Source organism: Amphibalanus amphitrite, unplaced genomic scaffold (genome assembly GCF_019059575.1).
Source record: "Amphibalanus amphitrite isolate SeventyFive unplaced genomic scaffold, NRLGWU_Aamphi_draft 000530F_arrow, whole genome shotgun sequence".
In the NCBI taxonomy this organism is placed as follows: Eukaryota; Metazoa; Arthropoda; class Thecostraca; order Balanomorpha; family Balanidae; genus Amphibalanus; species Amphibalanus amphitrite.
Genome location: NW_024882024.1, coordinates 191612 through 212412, shown reverse-complemented (window position 1 = coordinate 212412; position 20801 = coordinate 191612). Strand labels below are relative to the sequence as shown.

Here is a 20801-nt window from a genome sequence, read left to right as displayed (position 1 = left end):
GCTGAGGGCTGAGAGTACGGATACCTGCAGAGGTGTGCCGTGCGTTCTGCGGGCTGAAAAAAAAAATCTTACACAATTGGTATGACATGGAGCTTTGAGCTGAGGGATGACTGCATGGCTTTCCAGTACAAGAACTGACGGATGGGTTCTGTAATCTGTAAGCTGTGAAGTGTGAGCTGTAAATCATTTTCTGCCATGTATCAGCAGAGGTACATGAACCATTTACCGTTGTCTGTCATGGCAATGGGGCGTAAGTTTAATAGGCTGTTAGTTATGAGCTGTGGTTAGGAGCTTACAGCCATGGCACGCCAGGCATTTGTTGAGGCTTTGGGCTGTGAGCTGCCACCTGCTTCGGCACCCGAACGGTGCGGGTTGAACGGGCTGTGGCGTGAACTAGGTAACCAGGTGCGATAAGATGCAAATGCTGTGTTACTGTGGGCTGTGAACGGAGCGATAACACCTGTCTCTATGAGCCAAGCGGTGCGGGCTGAACTGTGGGCTGTGAGCTACTGGCCTTTAGGGTGAGCAGTGACACGCGAGGTGCCAACGCTAATCGCTCTCACATTTCAGTCTCACCACAGTGCGCGCGTGCAGACATGGAGGGAGCCTCCGAATGTGCCATGACTCAACAGAGCGTTCAATCAGCGGTGGCAGCCCCTCGCTACCCCTCCCCGTCAGCAAACCAGCTGTGACTCAGCCAGCGCGGCCCCTCGTCTGTGGGCTGGCTCAATGCGCCATGGCGCAGCTATAGCTGGGCTCCGAACTGCACGGGGAAGGAGAGGGATGAGAGAGACAAACGAGAGACAGACGAGACGACGAGAGACGACAGACAAGAGACGAACTTTACGCATCCGTCTGTTGTGAAAGGGTGGTGTGATTTTTTCAGTCCTCGGGCTATTACATACTTGTTGCTAATAACATCCGTTTGAGCCACTTTCTCTGTATAGAGTAAGTGGTGAATCAAATGATTTAAACATTAACATATGCAGAGAAAACATTTATCCCAGAATAAACTTAATTAAAATTTCACTTATCGACCAACCGATTGTCCCATCAACGAACATGTATTTCAGCTTCATACAAAATATTTGGTAGGTTGTCTGGTAGGTTTCCCCTCTCCATTCAGGAATTCACTCCAGGCGTTATTCTACCCGTTGTTTAATAACGAGACATGTAATGGCTAGTTATGATTCGGGGATCCGGTGAAATGCAGTAAAAGTTTGTTTTAATTTATGGCGCAAAGGGCGAAAACATCGCCAACGGTAAGAACAGTTCATAAAATGTTTAAAATGTATGCCCAAATTAGTCATTGCATATGTGATCATGTTATGCAACGCGTAGCTATGTGCGTATGCGATTTTAATGTAGGTTCTTAGAAACTTGAGCCTATAACGAAAACAAAACTTCCTTTTCTGAAAAGTAAGCGTCTTCACATCATAAATATTTCAGGACTACTAAGCCCTCTTCTCATTTCAGAAACCTAGTGGATTGTTCCTGATCTATCCCATCAAAGTGAATAAACGAAGGACGCTGACCAGCGACTGATCCACATTCATAATTGAACGAGCCAAGAACCATGACTCATGAGATCCATGCCCATCTCGATGTATGAATGAGAGGTCACTGACCTGCCGAAGCAGACGGCCAACCTGACCGGTCGAATCCCGGTGCAGCCGAACCCCATCCCTGCCGCCAAGCCGCCGTCGCTCGCGTCGTTCGACGTTCATTCAGCGTCGGTTCTCGGGCCGGGGCTGACGCGCCGCCCGAGGGGAATCCAGTGACTGCCGGCGGCCGGCGGCGGAAGGAGCGTGCTCCCAGCTGCTCCTGGCGGCGGGCGGAGCGTGCTCCCGGCGGTGCACGGAGCGGCGGGGACGGAGCGGCACTCCTCTGCAGCAAGGGTAGGTGATGATGTGGCCTGTGGAGTGTGGCGAGTGTTGTCAATGTGTGTGGTGTCGTGTGCAATGCGACAGTGGTTTGTGATGCGTCACCCATGTGACTGGTGATTTGAATATGTTTGTGATGTGTCACCAACGTGGCCGATGTGTCAGCAATGTGGTCACCAGTACCATTGGTATGTGAATGGGGGTGGGGGGTGCACTGCACAGTGATAATCACTGATGTGGCTAGTGTCGTGCGAGTGCATGGGTGGGCTGTGTGGTCAGACTATGGGTTGGTACTTGATGAACCTACTTAAAACATCGAAGTCTTGCAAGAACAATGTCGTATGTGTTTCACCCATGCCTACACATGTCTGTAACTAAAACGATGGTTTTTAGTGCCTATGGGTGGCAGTCTTACTCTTAATTTCGGTACAATGAAGAAAAGATCAAAACAATTAAATCCCCGTTGCCTACTATTTATTCGGGCACGGTTATGAATGAATGACCGTTCACAGGTGAATTTCCTACATAAAATGTCACGTTACTTACATGTTACCTCCTATAGGCCATTGTCTGCGGCCGAGACGGGCGCGGCGGCCGGCGCCGGTCGGACCCGGCCCGTCTCAGGTGTATTCCGTGTCAGCTGTCTGAGTACCAGGTCCTCTATCAGATATCGACCCGACACCATACCCGCGTCGACATCATCACCCGGGTCATCGATCATTTTACTGAGAATGAAATGATGACTGAATGCCGAGGAATGATATTCGACTCATAGCAACCGACCGTTGACACGTCGATACCGATGCCTACAAAGCTTGGATAACATTTCGTTTTGTTTAGTTAAAAATGATCGAGCTTGTTTATGTTTTATTAGTCTTGATTTGCCTGTGCTACGCGGAACTTCCAAGTTCCACCTTTACTTTGTCAAACAAACCACAATGCAGAACGAGATTCAAATCTGAAAGGACTGCAAACAACCGCATGCATATTCATAGAGAAGTGTCTGAACGAGCATAAACACTTCTGGTCTAACTTCAAAAGCCAGTAGGTATCTCATTTTATTGTCCTTAAATTTTTCGAAACATTGAAGTGCTCATTTCTACCGATAAATACTTCTGTAAGCGACCGGCACGGCCGGCCCCGGCAGCAGCGACCTCCAGGCCAGCTCCCATGCCCTATACAGACTAAGGTGTGGCCTCGGTCCCAACTTCGGCCCCAGCTGGAGCAGCCGGCGCCGGTCCAGCTGGCACCCAATTAGCGCTAAGCGACGACTGTTTCATTTCGTAAATGGGGTCCTGATCGGACAATGCGCCGTGGCCAACCGCCGGCGCCGACGGGGCGACCGACGGGCCGGACCCGCCGCTGCTGACAGGCCGGCCGATTCACCCGACCCGACGGCCTGAGACATTGCACGTGCAGCCGCTGAGATGAGACGGGATGAAACGTGCTGTCGTATGTACTTCTAGAACACTGGAGGAGCAATCCTCCAGCTCTTACCTAGCAGGAATTGCAGGCAATGCTCCTTGTGAGCGCTCAAAAAGTAAACGCATGATGACTGCAAAAGACGTAGCATAAAATGTCACACTCACTTTTATCAAACTTTCTCAATGAAAGTTAAGTTAAATTAGGTGAAATGTTTGCTGCAGTGCCGTAACAAAGCTCTCCAGGCTCAACCCTCCCACTGTCCCACTTGTCCCCGTTGTGACAGAAGCGCCGCGCCGTCGGGTGACGGGCTGGACTGACGGCAGCACAAAGCCTGCTCTGCCAGTTCAGCGAACTTGCGCTGCGTGGTCGGTGGAACTTCATAAAGCTCGGCACATGTGGCCGACGGGCCGGCGAAGCCAGCGCCAGGTCTCAAACTTGCTGACAGCGGCGTTACGGGGCTCGCCCCCGCGCTACCTTCCACGGCTGACCTATGATTGATCCCAGTGACCCGGGACTGGATGAAGGTCATGGAGCTCTGTCCTGGATGACCATAAGTGAAGTGTTGTATCAAGTGAAGTGAAGTGCGTGAGTAAGAAGCGAAGTGCTTACATACTGGCCCTGACAAGATTATGAATTATGATAGCCAGACCTTCCAAAAAGACACCATTTCTGTGCAAGTGGTGCAATTTTTTTTTGCGCCAACGTAACTACTTGAGGTCAGTGCCCCATACAAGAACCGCTAAGCTGGCACGATGTCTCATGATGGCTTGCTGACTATGCTGAGCTAGATCAGTTAGGTTGTCTTGGGCGCCTCGCTGAAGACGGGTTAAAGGTCCATTTCGATGTTTTGATGAGCCGTTACGGGCATCTGAGTCCACTGTTTCTGGTATATCAATCAACTGTTTGTCTGTTTTAGTTATATCAGTCCATAGTTCTGGGTGTTTCATTCCGTCCTTTCGGGGTGTCTCGATCCAACGTTTCGACTCACCGTTTCGGTTCTCGGTCATAGGCGGCGGAACGGGGAGGGCACCGGGGCACCGTGCCCCCTTTGATTTCGGCATTTTAACATTAGCCCTATGGGCGTTGCATGGAAAGAATGGGATCAAAAGTCGGCAGTGCCCCCCCCCCCTTTAATTGAAGGTGTTCCGCCGCTACTGTTCTCGGTCTGCCATTTCTGGCATGGAGGAGGTGCACCGTTCCAGTCTTCGGTCCAGCATTCCTGGAACTCAGGTCCGCCGCTCGGACTGTCTCGGACTGCGAGCTTCAGAGCGTCGGGCTGTGGCCAGCGGAGCCGTTCATGGTGGTCACGTTTCACCCAGAGCCGTCTCGGCCCTCCCGGACGTCCCCGCGGTACCCAACGCCGCCGGCAGCCAACCGTGATAGATGCTCTCTGACGCCCGGCGCGCCCTATACATTTCCAATTAGCCCCGGAGCCGAGCGGCTGGGGAGTCGCCGCCACGTGCCGCCCCCGGAGGTGCCACTGGTCAGCGCCGGTGGTCCGCCCCCGCGTGGCGTGATGGACCACCGCAGTGGTCCATCACGATCCCTTTGGTCCCGGTGCAACGGGACGAAAGGGATCAGCGGGACCATCAGAATTCAGAGACCACCGGAACCGAGAGGACCACCCAGACCAACAGAGATCAAAAAGACCAAAAGGGTGAAATATTTGTTGGACCACCATACCACCAGGACCAGCATGGAGCAAAATGACAAATTGAACCAATTGATCAGTTTGTTGATACTGTACCTGAACATCTCTACAAAAGACAGAACAATAAGGATTAATCAATGACACCGCGAAACAAACAGTGGCAGTGTCAGTGTATCAGGACTATTCCGCACTTGCAGTTATTACGAACAGGCAAAGACCAACGGAGCATGACAGATAACACTGCGACCGAAAAAAAGACAGTGGTGATAAGGGGAAGTAAGGAAGACAGCCCAGGTCGGGACGCTTGGTCAGCGCTGCGGCTGTTTTATGAATGATTGATACGCCTGGTAAGCTAGCCGATGATTTATTGAACGCTAGGGCGCGATACGTGATATCGCGTGCCTGACCCTGGAATGTGTAACCGATCCCGCTCAATGCTCACTGTATTGATTCCGATTTCCGAGTCTGGTTGTTTAATACCGAAGTGTCGGCAGATAATTTATTATTAAGGTCCTGAAAAAGGTTATACACGTCGCCAGCCAGGTAGGTATCAGTTGTTCGGGCTTTGTTCTCCAGACGTTCATTTAAGTCACGTGAGACTACGACGCACTACATAACTGGGCTCTCACCTATAAGTTTTTGTTACGCATCTCGATAGATTGAAATATTTGATTAGGTACCTGATCAGTGCAAAACAATCGACAAAAATGCCTGCAGTTTTTCCAATGCCATTTTCCACAATAACAACACACAAACTACAATTTGCCTTCAGTTTCTGTGGACCTTCCCTAAGTGCATTTCCAACGATAACACGATTTGCTAACTGCGGACGCTCCTTTGTTTTCACGGCAGACGGCGGCAAAAAAAAAATGTGAAGCAGAAGCATCACCGGTCGTTAGCTTTGAAAGACTAACCTGGCAGCACGGGCTTCATATTTATCTGTCTGGAACACTGCACTCGTGACGGTCACGGGGAGCCGGTTCAGTAGTCAGTCAGTCAATCAGTCGGTCGGTCAGTCAGTCGGTCGGTCGGTCGGTTGGTCCATTCGTCGTTGGCCACTAGCCGTGGAACAGTGCAGGCAGAGGGCCGTTCACCCCACTTGTCCCTCCCCACGGCCCACAGCCCTCCCACCGGGCCAACGTTACGGGCAATATCCAGGCCCTACCTTGGTCCAGAGGGACACGGGCGACGGGGAAGCGTAGTGGAAGAGAGGGAGAGAGAGAGAGAGAGAGAGAGAGAGAGAGAGAGAGAGAGAGAGAGAGAGAGAGAGAGAGAGAGAGGGAGGGAGGGAGGGAGATCAGAGGAATAAAAACGGTTACATCGCCTGAATGATAAAAAATGTTCACCTCATAATGACGCATGTTGAGGATTAGGTATAATGACAAAGGAAACAGGAAATAATTTTGAAAAGCAGGCTGTTATCCTTACCGTTGCCTTATATAATTATCTGGTGGTTGCCATGATTATGTAACTAAAACCCCTTTGTGATCGTAAATGTCCAAGTGACATATGTTTTTCCTGCAATTTTCCTGAAATTCACGAACATGTTCGTGAATTTCAACCATGGATTGATAACAGGGAATAGCCAACCTGATAAAGCAATTAATTTTAGTTCCAGTGGAGTTGTCAACATTGATGCTCGTAAACGGGGCTGCGGAGTACCTGGCCGCACGTGAGATGTCGACCTTCAGCCGGCTGACTGCCGACGCCGATTTAGCTTCAATAATCCGTTTCCCGGAGTGATTATGGAACAAGCAGGCCATCTGCGGCCGTGACGACCGCTCAATTAGCCCTTCAGGTCGTACGGATCTCTGATCACTTTTACGGCCCCGCTAACTGACCGTAAAGAGCGGCGTCGAGCGGTGGCCGAAGGGGCGCAGGCGCCGGCCGCCGACCGTCGGCCCCATATATCGACCGGGCCAACGGCGTCGGAGCGGCGCTCGTCGCCATGGCAACGACAGGCAGTGTCGATAGACATCCAGAACAGCAGCAGGCCGCTCCTCCGCCGCCACTCGCCCCGCCACCGCGACGCCTCGGGGGCATTTATTGATCGTCCGTTGTTGCACGGTGTGTCGCGCCCGGCGGGGGAGAAGTGTCTACGTCGGGGGGAGACACGTCTGAGGGCTGAGTCACCCAGCTGGTGCGTCGGCCGTGGAGCCGGCGGACGGCTGCGCGCGTCTCGTCTCGGACCGCCGCCAGGGACTTGTTGCTGGTCACCAACGTCACTCGGTTTTCCACCAGGCATCCATAAAAACAGTCGTAAAACGTCAGACTCTCTGTCAGCACCGGAGGTACCCGGCAGCGAGTAGGGCTTCGTCCAACCCCTTCCCCCTAGCCTACATCACAGCGGAAGTGAAACGTATTCCATTAGCCCCTTCCTCACATATGCAGAGTGGGATGACACACGCCAGTCTAGCCATGACACTAGGCGCGGAGATGCGTCATTTTACCGGTCGGCTAGGGCCAATGGAGCTGCGATTTCTCGCAGCACAGCCGCTCATGTAGCACTGGAATGCGAAAGGCCTCACATAACAGCCCTTTGGCCTCCATGAACACATAACCATATCAAGTTGAAATTTCTTGCATTACAGCCCCTCCATGACCAACGAAGGCAAGATCGTGTTACAGCGCTTCTAGAACCCATGTAGGCGGGATGTCTTGTTTCAAAATCTGGCCATGAGATGTGCAGGTGACCTAGAAAGTGATAAGGTCGGCCGGTCACCGACAGACTGGAGATGTAAAGAAGTGGGCGCGGTGGCATCTAGGTTCCCAGATTGTCAGGTAGTTCATGATTGCTACGGAAACGCCGTCAACATCCTAGAGGTTTCAAATACACTATAATTCAGTCGTGCCGAAAATTGCCAGTGTGTCGGATAATTGATCAAGAAACTCGGCACCACCGCAAATCCTCTTGCCTGCTTCGTCAGACATGTGATATCTGTTACAAAAAACGTAGTAAACTATCAAGCTGTATGGCGTATGTCCAATGGCGTTTTCCTAGGTTCAAACGGTTTTACCTGTTTATTTTATCTTGGTATTCTTATAACATTTCTCTGTCGCTGTGACTTGCCTTTGCTCAAGACGTTGCCAACAATTGCTTGTTTAAAAAAAGACAAGCATTCCTCGGTACTAATCCTCATTCCTGGATCCGTTTCCCGGTCCTACACTCCCAAATCAGCCGCTGTTCCCGGACCAGGTACAATCGGGTTGCCCCATCGCCTGTCGGCCGTGGCGCTGTCTCGTTTCCGGCGAGTTGTGGCCGGTCTGTTCAGAATAGTGTCATCAGCTGTCTTGCGGCGCGTGCGTCAGCGTCGTTTACGCGAGCGGCTCGCATGTTTCCGCTGCGTTACCGGTGCGGGCGAGCGACTTAACCCCGAATGTGTCATAAGTTGTAACCGAGCCGCGGGAACGCGCCCACCACGGCACTATATCTAGAGGCGATGAAGCTGTTTGAGCTCTACCGGTGAACGAAACGTGCATGATTCTTGACTTACTCGGAACAATATAAACGACGGAGCTTCTCAGTTCGCTATCTTGACTGAAAGCGTCTTGCTGTACTTCGCCGCTCGGTAGTTCGTCCGAGAGAAACTTTTAGCCGCCCAAACTTAGTGGCGAGGTGCTTCAACTTTACGACTGCAGCAAAAGTAACCAAAAGCCCGCTATAACCCAGGCTGATGGAAACTCTGCGCGAGTGAAGGTGTTCAGGAAATGTTGTTTGTCGAGCGTTCTACGACTGTGCGGCCTGTCTTTACCTGGCTTCGCCGCACTGTTTGTATGGTCTGGGGAGGGGCGGGGAAGGGGAAGCGTGCTGCGGTTAAATGGAACAACCCCACGCCGACAAACAGTCCATAGAACGGCACTGCGTAATGACGGGACGACAAAAACATGCTGCACGCCGTTTGTGAATGTCGGTCAGCAGCCCCTGAATAGCGGCTCCGCGCTGCCGCCCGCCCGGCCGTCTGGTGCACTGCGGGCGAGCCTACCCAGCGCGGCGCTCGTGTCCGGCGGGACAGCATACCTACGCAGGCAGCTTGCCGAATTGCGCTTGACTTAGACGGCGCCCGGCGTTTTCTTGCACGTAGAAGTGTGCGAATCTGTACAAAGTGACTCCTAAGCGCTGTATTTTGAATTTCGCCAACCAGCTCCGATCAGAGCCTATTCCAAAAGCATCAATCGTCAGCGCGTATGTAAGAATAAACTAATAAGCGATGAAACTTAAGTACCTGCGGTGGAATGAATAAACCTAACAACCTAATTCTCGGGTTATTATCACTGATAACGTCAGGCATACATGGTTCAAAATAATGTTTACAACGTTTTACTTAAAACCTCATTGTAAATGGACAATTAGGTAATATAATCAATTGGCTAACCAATGAAAAATCCATTGTCGGATGATCATTTATGAAAGTAAAAGCGATAAATTTATGTCCGGTTGCTTTTAGTATCGAGCATACAGGTAATTTCCAGTGAGTTATGACTGCAAGAGTATAATTTTGGCTCAATCCTATAGGCGCAAAATGAAGCTAACTGGCTTGTATGGCTTCGTTACATAGTTTAGCAATTTTACCATCCATTTGCCTATATGGAACGGCCACTAGCTTGCTCCCTCTCGTTTACCGGCTGTCAATTTTCCTGTCACCAGCGCAAAATTAATAGTCAAGTTCTTACTTTAGGATGAGATTGATATGCTTACTGAACAGCGGAAGTCATAAAATCATCGCAATCTGAAGTTTTTAATCAGCCATTTGAGACAGCAGAGCACAACTAATGCAATGCTCTTTGTTTCGCGAAGCACAACTTTGTTTGACTTTGTAGGTCAGCTCACAAGAGAGAGGGAAGGAGATTCGCCGAGGCGAAATTTCCAGCCCTCTCTCCCTCGTTGCGTGGCACGTCCAACATCCACCGCTGTCACTGGCTGACAAATCGCGTCATAACGACAACGCATTGGCATCGTGCGTCTTCCCTCTGTACGAACGGGTTATCCAAACATCACTACTGCGCCCGGGCGGCGGCCGATTCGTTCCACCGCCCCTCTGCCAATAGAACGACCGGGCCGCCTAAGCCCCGTGAAGCCCATGAGCCCCTCGCTGAGGCATCGCGGCCCCACGGAATCCCTGCTGGGCCGTCGGAAAGCAGGGCTTTAGCGTACCTCGGTGGGCGGTCAATATGGGCTGAAATGTCGCGGCAGGAACTGACCGTGTATGCAGATGTCGGGCTTAGCGGCTCCGTTTGCCGGGTCATCCAGTAAAGGGCAGCGGCGCCGGCCGTTGGATGTTCGGCTGCTCAGGCTGTGGCGCGCGCGGACACGCCCGAAAATGAGGCGCTTTAGTTGCGCCGGCCGCCTTCAGTGTTGCCGGTATATTTGGAGCCGTTCGGCCGGCTCAGGAGTCTATGAGCTCTTCCGTCGTCTGGGGCATCTGTAAGCAGGCAGCGAGACGCGCCGAGCTCTCTGGGGCCGAGTCAAATAGGTCGACCCGTGGACGAACATCAACAGCGTAAGCCACCAGCTTTAGTGCCAATAAAGCACGCCCAGTGGTCAGTAAATGTTGTTGTTGTGCTATAACTCGGGCGATGGGTGGACTAAGTGCTAGGGAATTCCGGGACTAGGCGCGAATATACTGTTACGACTGCACATTTATTTGACGGCTGGATACTGAAACTGCATTTTGTGATGCGCCTCCCCTAACTACTAAATGTCCATAAATGTTTTATGAATGACCGTTTTCTTTCCTAGCTTACAACTCCACACCAGTACCTGAAGGGCGAGGGGGAAAATTGTAAATTGTATGTTCTAGCCATCTACGGATTTAGTCATACTTATATGGGAACTAGGCAATTTGTTAAATTTTATTGGCTTGACAATTGTTTTGCACATTCAAATAGAAATTCGCTTCTTCGCCAAACCATTAAATGTTTTTGTTATTGTAAATACTTGGGACATTTGTAACCTCATTTAACATCCTTAACCCTCGCCCGCACATGGGGGGGGGGGGGGTTGCCACCCCCCCAGGTAGTCTTTCTGCTCTGCACTCAACATTTTTAGAGCTAGGAAGCTGATTTTTCGTATAGCTGCTCCTCTATCCTTTCTTGATGTCCACTGAAAATTTCAAGTTTCTGTGGTTTTTGGTTTCGGAGATATGACCTTGTTTTTCAGGTCATGTCATGACCCAAATGGCCAATTCTCAACATCTTGCGTTGGCTATGGGCCTTGTGAGCTTTTGACACCTTGATTTCGGCCTTTTTTGCCAGTCTTACCTCCCACCTTTCATGGAACATGTTGTCCGACGATGTACAGATGTCAGTCAAGGTCAAGGTCAACCTAGGTCATCTAAGATAATTGCGTTTTGGGCAAGCGAAATTTACTTTTTGTAAAGTTTTTTGACTGCATTTTTGGTAAAAGCTTCTCAGATCATGATTTCATGTAATATGGACACATAAACAATCGGTGCACACATCAGTATACACACAGATACACACAGACATACAAACACATATAATTGACCTTGACCTAACTTGACCTGAAATGACCTAAGCAGCAAAAACCTGGTCGGGTAGTGTTTCAAAGAGGTTCTAGCTGTCTTGGCACCAGAAAACGGCATCGTCATCGGTATATGATAAGCAGCGCACTTGATATCCAACGGTGACCCAAAACAGCAACATTTTTTAGTTTGACCTGACCTGGAAGGTCAATGACTGACCTGAGAAGGTAAAACTGGGTATCATTGGATTCGTCTCTTCCCAAAGAATCTTTTTGGTCTTTACCGCTAAGCTCTATCTCCAACAGGAACGAAATGGCGCGGGGGGTGGTGGCAACCACCCCCCCCCCCCCATGTGCGTTCTAGGATGGGAAAATGGCATGTGCGGGCGAGGGTTAACCCTCGCCCTGGCAGGGGGGGGGGTCGATGCGACCCCCCCCCCTAAGGTTTTTCGAAGATAGCGTAAAAACGGCGGCGCGCAGCGCCGCCAAATTTGGCACAGCCTATGGGGCAACCTTTTTACATATGACCTGAAAATTTCAGGTCCAGGTGACCTTGGGTCAGGTCACCAGGTCAGAAAAACCGGTACAAGGTCATGGTCAAATTTCAATTTTCTTTTTGCACCTGTCCAACTTACAGTTTTCGACTGATTTCTTTCAAACTTTCAGGATGTGCTAAGTTCACCGAGTTGTATAACATATATTCCGGCTTTTTTGAGGTCACTGACCTGAGGTCAGTTACAGGTCATTTCGTCGTAATGTTAAGCCTATGGGAAAATACTAAATTCGGAAAATACTGGAGATATCCGCTTCGTTCTATCACTTTTGTGCTTTGAAACCACGGTACTTAACAGCAGGTCACTTGGTGCTTCTTTGTTTGGTGTACTTATCCATGGTTCAGGTCAAATGAGGTCAACTGAGGTCAAATGACGTTTTTGCCGATAACTTGGCACATAATGACTCTAGAGCTTAAAAAATGGTACCATTGTGTTCCTGGTGATCAGCCAAATCGAATGATATGCGATATGATGCAATTTGGTTAACTTGAACTTAATTTATTAATTTAAGTTTACTTAAAATTTAAGAAAAACTTTAAGTACACTTAAGCAACCTAAAAAGTATATTATTCGACGCGCCTTGATGTGCTGAGTTCACTGGTGCTTTTCTTTTTTCTCTATCTTAATTAGATCAAAAGTTATAAGCGAAAAACTTTTGACCTGTTTTTAGCGAAATTTTTACATTTATACCCCCCAAAACCCCCCTAAATATTGACCTAGAGCAACCAAATTTGCACAGGGGCGAGAACTCCAGGGGGCACACCTACCTACCAAATTTGGTGTTTCTAGGTGCCATAGGAGCCAATCGCGAGGGGGGGGGTCGCATCGACCCCCCCCCCCCTGCCAGGCCGTGTTATGAAAAATGCCCTGCCAGGGCGAGGGTTAATATTCATTATTCAGCTTCCGTGTACTCCTAGTAGGAAGTCGGACAGCTGGCAGAACTGAACTGCTTCTGAACACAAAATGCAAAAACTCTTCCGTCTATAGAATAAACGCCATGGACCACCCCACCCCTCGTTCCGTCGCACCGCTGCCGGACTCGCGTTCCATCTCCCTCCATCTCCAGCCACTCTGCTAGGTCATCCGGCGTGGGGACCGGGAGGACAGAAGGTATACTGCAGCACCTCCCACCGTCAGCGACACAGCGACACGAGTGCATACCTGACATCTCCGCGGGAGATGTGCGGCCATGATGTGCCACATGATGTGCGGCCAGATGTGCGGCCAGGGCCCCGTAACTTTAAAAAGGACGGTTCACATCACCTAACCATTCTTATAAGACGATACATTATTGTCATCAGCAGTCCGTCGCCTTCGCTGAGGTGAATCAGAGAATCATGATCCATTATCAGCTTTGTCTCCCAGCTGAACTGCTGGTATGTCCATCAGATGCCTTGCCTCCCTGTTTGATATCTCCCGTATTGCTATTTTTTAGAATGTCGCTTCAGCAATGAAGTTATTTGTTGTAACTTTAATGTTTAATCAAGTAGCTTTTTTGTTTAATTGTTAGCAACATCTCCAAACCACCGCATCCCATTAACACACTCCATGACATTGCTTAGCCTTAACCGTGGATTTCCCTTGTGGCTTCTTGGGCTAGACTTCTTTTATATTTGCTGCCTTTTTCTGGACAATTTCACCAAGTCTTCTTTGTTTTTTTTTAAGTAATTTCATCTCGGAGACCTTGTCCGACATCTCCCATATTTTCTTGTCAGCCATGCCCTTGGATGTAACCTAGATGTTCATTGCTGGCAGACAGATTGCCTAATAGTGGTGTCTTTCCAAGCATAGCCTCGAATGCTTCCAAGATGTTTATCATGTTTATTTCACAATCGTCTTCCATGCTGTCTTTCTGTTTCTCCCTCTTATCTTTCTACATATCTCGGGAGTCATCTTCCTTTGTCGTTCGGGTATATCTATTGTCTTTATTGTAATGTGCATACTACAATTATATTTTCAGTCATTTCGCTCATTGGGTACGTTACCAGTAATTTCCCCTTCCACGCACCTTTCCAAACATCCTCTGTGCTCTTTCCTCAGCTCTACCAGCCGCTTCCTGAAGCTCTCTTCCCCACACAAAAGCTCAGCTCCCTGGACGCTGCTTTACCCTGCTGATGAGCTTCGATCGAGCTCGTGATTACCAGCGCGCCACAACCTAATGGAAAACGACCACCTTTTTTGCAATCTGCGTCCAGGCGATGTTGCTACGTCATGTCATTATGATTGATTGCGGTTCTTGATTTGGCTTTATAAACAGGGCAAGATATCGTTGGCTTAATGTATTTGCTGTAAACATACAAAATCTTTAAATTTACATAGTACCGAAACGTTATAGGTATAACTAAAACTAACTAATTTGCTCGAAAATTGCTAGAAGTTCCGTCGAAAACGTAGCACATCCTTCAGAAAATTACCAGGCAAAACATCGTAGCTTTTGCCAGTAGCCGGTCCTGATTGGCCGTTTCTCGATGTGTTGCGGCACAGCATCCCACCGCCTGCACCTCAATCGTCGCTGATTGGCCGGCAAAGCGTGCCCGGAAGCTTCGTGCGCCTTTGTGACAGAAGGATAAATGGCGGCAATTGGAATGAGAAGAGCTGGAGATTGCCTATCCGATGCCATCAAAGTTTTCATCCCACAGTTTTACTTTGAGTTAACGGTGTGCCGTCGACTTAATAGCGTGATTTATCATTGTGCGGCCAGGGCCCCGTAACTTTGAAGGAAAGTGGATGAAACGTATGAGGAAATCATTGTATGCAGGAATTAGACTTAGGATTTCCCTTGGCAAATATGAATAAGAGGTTGTTTCCCTTTTAACTTTTTATAGTTTCTTAGTATTTTACGCCCAGATGTTAAGATTGTTTCGAGTACTCGTCGGCATTCAGTGAACCCAATAGGTACTTATTTGTGCAAAACAGTCTTGTTGTGATTTAAACACCGAAAATATGAAACTTTCTGCTAGAAGGAATCCTATAGTTCCGATGTATTACCACCCATGGCATGTATTTAACCAACTGCACCTGATAGTTGAACCTTAGTGGTCTCATCTAGCCCATTTGTTAGCGGGGGACATATCGCCAGCCATGCTGCACTGTTTCCCAATGACTGTCGATAAATGGGCTCCATAAAGTTCCCGTCAGACCCAGGACTCTCCTAAATTTACACGACCCTTTAATAGCGCCATTATCTCGCCAAATGGCCAGAGTCGTGTGTTTCCTCTCCTTTGAACGCCTGTGTCTCCCGTTGGCGGCCGAGACGGGGCGAAACTGTGAAACATTGAAACATTCTGCGGCCGCCGGCCCGTCACGCCAGATTGGTTCCCAACAGCTCGCCGGAGGCCGGCGGCCGACGAGGCGGTCGGGCTTTTATTTCGGAGGTCGTTTGGCAGATTTATGGTGTAGGAAATTACGTTCCGAGCCATGGCGTTGATTGTCGGCTGCAAGACTAGGCCGATACTTGAACGGCTGTGGGGTGATGGACCGCGAAACTTGCCGACGACGGCGGCGAACACACGACGCTGTTTTGGTCCGCCCCTGCTAGGCGATGTGTCACATAGTTTTATGTGTGTTTACTTATTTAGATTTACGATGTGATTCTCAAACATTAGTGATTCCAGAAGTATGAAATAACTTTTTGTTTTAGGTTATATTCTGTTTTACATAAACATACCAGCGGCTGTCATAGTGTGTGCAGAATTTACAACCCATGAATAATGAATCACTTTCACCCGAATACAAATTTTGGTTGTTTATGGCCAATGTTAGACGATGTATGCATTCTTTTCACAGCTGCTAAATCCATACCACTCCAACCATTTATTTTGCATAAACCCATCAATATCATTTATTTATCGTATTTTACCAGAAAACGACCATAAGGGTCGGACATAAATAAAAATCGCCTTTTTGGCACGAGCAACAGCCGGGAAATATTACTAAAAGCGTAACCCACATACCGATATCTTCTATGGTGCTATGTTTACCACAATTTCCATTCACAGTGGACGCCGGAAATGAGTGTTTACGTATCGCCACACAGTCTCGCTATCGTATTCCGTGGTGTGTTCTTTGTTTGTGTTCCGGCACTAATGGGTTCCTTGTTCGATTGCAGGTCCCCTTCGGACGGTCGGGGAGGCACTGTGGCGCTGGTATGGATTTATAATCCATCATCGAGGCGCCCAGTGTGCGCCGGGCCAGCAGCCGGGAGGTCCCCTTCCTGCGTCACCGCTTCTCTGTAGCCGCTGTCTCACCACCAGTCACCGAGGACCGCCGCCTCTTCTCGTCGCCATGGCAACCTGGCTGTTTGTTCTGCTCGTGCTGTCGCCGACGATGCTGGCGCAGGAGCCGCCGTTTCAGTGTCAGAAAATCACAATCGCCATGTGTCGCAAGATCGGCTACAACGTGACCATGATGCCGAACCAGTTCTACCACGACACCCAGGAGGAGGCAGGTTTGGAGGTCCACCAGTACTGGCCACTGGTTGAGATCAACTGCTCAGACGACTTGCAGTTCTTCCTCTGCGCCACGTACGTGCCCATCTGCCTGGAGTCACACCAGCGCACCATCCCCGTGTGTCGTTCCGTGTGCGAACGCGCCCGCGCCGGCTGCGAGCCGTTCATGATGACCTACGACTTCACGTGGCCCGAGCGACTCAACTGTGACCGGCTGCCCGAGTACATGGACCCGGAGAACCTCTGCATGGACAACAAGAACGGCCAGGCACCGCCGCCGCCGCGCCGGCCGCAGCCACCGCCGCCCTGCAGCTGCAAGTGCGAGCGGCCGCGCGCGGTGCCGCTGCAGCCGGGCCACCGCCTCTTCAACCGGTCCGTATCGCTGGGCGAGGTGGCCGAGTGCGCGCTGCCGTGCCGCGCGCCTTACTTCTCCGCTGCGCAGCATGAGTTTACGGAGCGTTGGGTGCTCAGCTGGGCGGTACTGTGTGCCGTCAGTACCGCCGTCACCGTGGCCACTTTTCTGATCGACCGCAGCCGGTTCCAGTACCCAGAGAGACCCATCATCTTCCTGGCTGCCTGCTACTTCATGGTTTCGGTCGGGTATCTGGTACGTCTGGGTGCAGGTCACGAGCTCACCGCCTGCGACGGTGACCTGGTGCGATACGATGCCGCAGGAGGACCCGGCCGGCCGGCGGCTGCCGCTCTATGCACCGTCGTCTTCCTCTTGGTCTACTTCTTCGGCATGGCCAGCGCCGTGTGGTGGGTCGTGCTCTCACTCACATGGTTCCTGGCTGCCGGACTCAAGTGGGGGAACGAGGTGATCGCCGGCTACTCTCCATACTTCCACCTAGCCGCCTGGGTGATACCAGCCGGTAAGGCGATCGCCGCGCTGGCCACTGCTGCCGTGGACGGCGACAGCCTCACAGGCATCTGCTACGTTGGAGGCCAGAGCCTGGCCAACTTGAGAGGTCTGGTGCTGGCGCCGCTGGTCGCCTACCTCCTGCTGGGAACCTCCTTCCTCCTGGCCGGCTTCGTCTCCCTCTTCCGCATCCGCAGCGTCATCAAGCAGGATCGCGGCAACCGAGACAAGCTGGAGAAGCTGATGTTCCGCATCGGCGTGTTCTCGGTGCTATACACGGTGCCGGCCTCGGTGGTGATCGCCTGTCTGGTGTACGAGCAGCACCAGCGACCCGCCTGGGAGCGGCGGCTCGTCTGTCCGTGCGAAGCCGAGCCGGACGATGTGCCCAACTTCCACCTGTTCCTGCTGCGCTACTTCATGTCGCTGGCAGTCGGCGTCACCTCCATCATCTGGGTGTGGTCGCGCAAGACGCTGCACTCGTGGTGCGTGCTGCTGGGCTGTCGGCGACCGCCGGCGCCGGCGCCGCTGGCCCGCAGGTACGAGGCGCCCACTTTGCAGTCTCTGCAGTCGGGCAAGACGGGCAGCGGACTGCCGGCTACCTCGTCACAGGGGCCGCTGATGCAGTCCAACCTGACCTTTTCGCAGACGACATCGCACACGCTGAGTGAGCCAAATCCGGCACTCTCCCACAAGTCCCTGCCGCTTAGTCACGTCTGAGCGAGTGCCGGGTTAATGAACTCTCGCACAAGGCCTGCCAGTCAGTCACTTTGAGTGGCGCCTGGTCAAAGGAGACTCGCGCAATGAGGTGAAATAACTGTGTGTGCTTCAGATACTTTTCTCTGAAACTTCGGACTCTCAAAGATGGGTTCTTAAACTGGTTTGAGAGCATCAAGTGAGAGATGGATGTGTCCTAAGTACGTAAATTGGATGGCCGTGATGATAATGATGTTCAGTGGTTTTATTATGTAGCGTGTATTATTAGCAATGAGTATGCAAGTGACTAGCATGCGACTCAATGATTCGCAGAGGTGGCTGAACGGTCGCCAGTGGCTGGAGATGCTTTGGACTGCGATAGGGCAACTCACGACAAACAATGCTGTTTGTCTTGGCTTGGCACCTTTTGTGCAATGAAAGCATCGGAGATGTTGCCGCCAGTCTTCATCTCCGTGGTGACGTCCTCTGCGCCACAGCGCCAGTCAGCGCACTCATGTTGAAGAAACTGGTAAACGGAATCACAGGGTGTGTGGAACTGCAACAGTTCCTGGGATTTACAGATCGAGATGCAATGGAGCGTCTCCAGGCTGGCTGCACTCAGTCAGTGCTACTGATTTGATGTGTGTGATTGATTAATGTGCTGATGCATGCAACGGGCGCAGAAATGATCTGAATTATTATGACAGGGTCACACTTATGAGTTACAAACTTTGTCTGATTGATATATTGGGTTTAGAGGACCATCTATAAGTCATCTGACCCTAACTTTTACACACTCCATTCAGAACCTTTCCATCATTAACTGCTGACTCCATCGAAACCTATCTCATCCCAGTTTACGTCCCAGCTCCAATCTCGCCAAAATCCCGCCGCGGTGTCGGAGGCCGCAATCTCGCTCCGCCGGCGCTCGCCCGACTGATGCGCTGTTATCTCCTCCGGGCTCGGCCCGACGGTGGTCTTCAGCGGTCGTCGACAGCCACAGGTACCGTTACGGCGGCAGCACCACCGGCTCTCGCCTCGCCACACGTCTGGCGGGCCCCGTATTTCCCCCGGGTACAGTTTGACCGCGCCACCATCCGCCCGCAATCCCTCCTCCCTGCGCCCTCTGCCCTCTGCCCTCTGCCCGAATCCACCGGCCTCGCTCCTGGAATGTGTAATATTGCGTCTGCCAGACAGGGTGCACTGTGGCGCCGAGAGAGGTCATGACCTTCTCAGTTTGAGACAGCTCCGAGCGAATGTTTGCCGTCTGGCAACAAAGGCCAAAATCATGGACGAACCCGGCGTGGGCATTTGCCGGATGCTGCGCTTGACAGCCACGGCTGCAATCTGTTCGACTCTCGACATATCAGTGCCGTGTATTTTGTCGGTGGCTTGCTTCAGAATCATCGTCAAACTGCTTAGTGCTGTAGATATACACTGGGGGAGGTAATGAACAAATCGTATTTCTAGTCATGAGAAAGATGCCTGCATGTGAAATTGCAGGATATTTTGCATCAGACTCCTATCCTTGAAGACAGGCCGACTGGTCCGTGATTTCCAGAGCGTCAATGGGGTACCTACGCCAGTAACCATTTGTTGGATGATATTACGAGATCATAGTCGTCAATGCATGTATGTTTCGTATATCATATGTTTCATGTATGTAATATGCATTTGTTGCAGCAAATATTAAGGATCATTTTATGCAACCGAAATGACTCACTAAGCAGGGTGTCGCCGTGTTCCGTGTTGGTATATGTGTTCAGAATTATTGTTTGACAACAGACATCCAGACAACAATATCGTTGGGCATTCCATGTTGTGTCTTTTAACACACTCAAACAGTGTCAGCTACGTATTATATTTTGATAGGGTGCTTGGCGTATCCATTCTTGCTGAATGTCGTATAGAATCGATGTGCTCTCTTTTTATGAAATATAAACTCGGAGCTTGTGAGGGTCTTTTATGGAAGCGTCGCTTTTAGCGCGGGTGTTTATTACACCATTACTTGGATTATGGGCTGTTATGATGTAAGGATGGGCGCACTAGACAACAAGCTTCGGTGGGTCTTCTGTCTATTGTCCAGGGTCTAAAGTGCGTAAAGTCTCCAGCGCACGAATACCTAGAGACTAGAAATTAATTAAGTCTACCGAATATTTCGTACTTAGCTATCTGCTGGCCATTCGACGTTACCTGGTGTGATATGTAAGTTCGGCCAAAGTCCAAATGCAGCTATATGTCACACCGTGGCGGCCAGGCACCCTATATGAACAGCGATGGCCACGGTGGGCACTAGGCAGTAGGCGCTGTCGGACCGCCGGACGGCCGCGCCTGTGTTTGGGTCGGTCGTCTGATGGTGACGGCTGGCGTGCCATGGGTGGGAGTCACACTAATCACCAGCATTAGATAATGAGCTGGTCTCATTTGTATGCATGTCTGACCCAGCTTGGTCAGCGTTTCTAAAAGTAGACGGTCAGACAAATTATGATTACGGAATTTCCAGGGCATTTACTTCCAAAAGTGCATATGATGGACTCGGTTTAGCTGAAATTGTACCATATATGGGTCGGGTGGAAAGTACAGGTTTCTTTATTTTTTATTTCTTTATATACGCATGGCCAGTGTTTTTCGTAGCATACTCTATCAACGAAATAATTCCATCTCTGCCACGCGCCAGGCCTAAATTCAGGATTAAATCCTAAGAGTGACATGTCAATTAATTAAGCTTGAGAGCCATCCCGGTAGGGGTCTACCGTCTAAGTGAGATATAGTGTCTCTAGAACGACACCGAACTGCTTTTGAGCATC

The 20801-nt window shown here is 50.5% G+C and overlaps 1 protein-coding gene across 1 annotated transcript; it reads left to right on the top strand.

Moving 5' to 3' along the window:
• The first annotated feature begins 1727 nt into the window (after positions 1-1727).
• LOC122393323 (frizzled-5-like) lies at positions 1728-19947 on the top strand. Its single transcript, XM_043389241.1, has 2 exons — positions 1728-1898; positions 16103-19947. The coding sequence occupies exon 2, from the start codon at positions 16279-16281 to the stop codon at positions 18016-18018; it is 1740 nt and encodes a 579-aa protein (XP_043245176.1). The 5' UTR covers positions 1728-1898; positions 16103-16278; the 3' UTR covers positions 18019-19947.
• Positions 19948-20801: the final 854 nt, after the last annotated feature.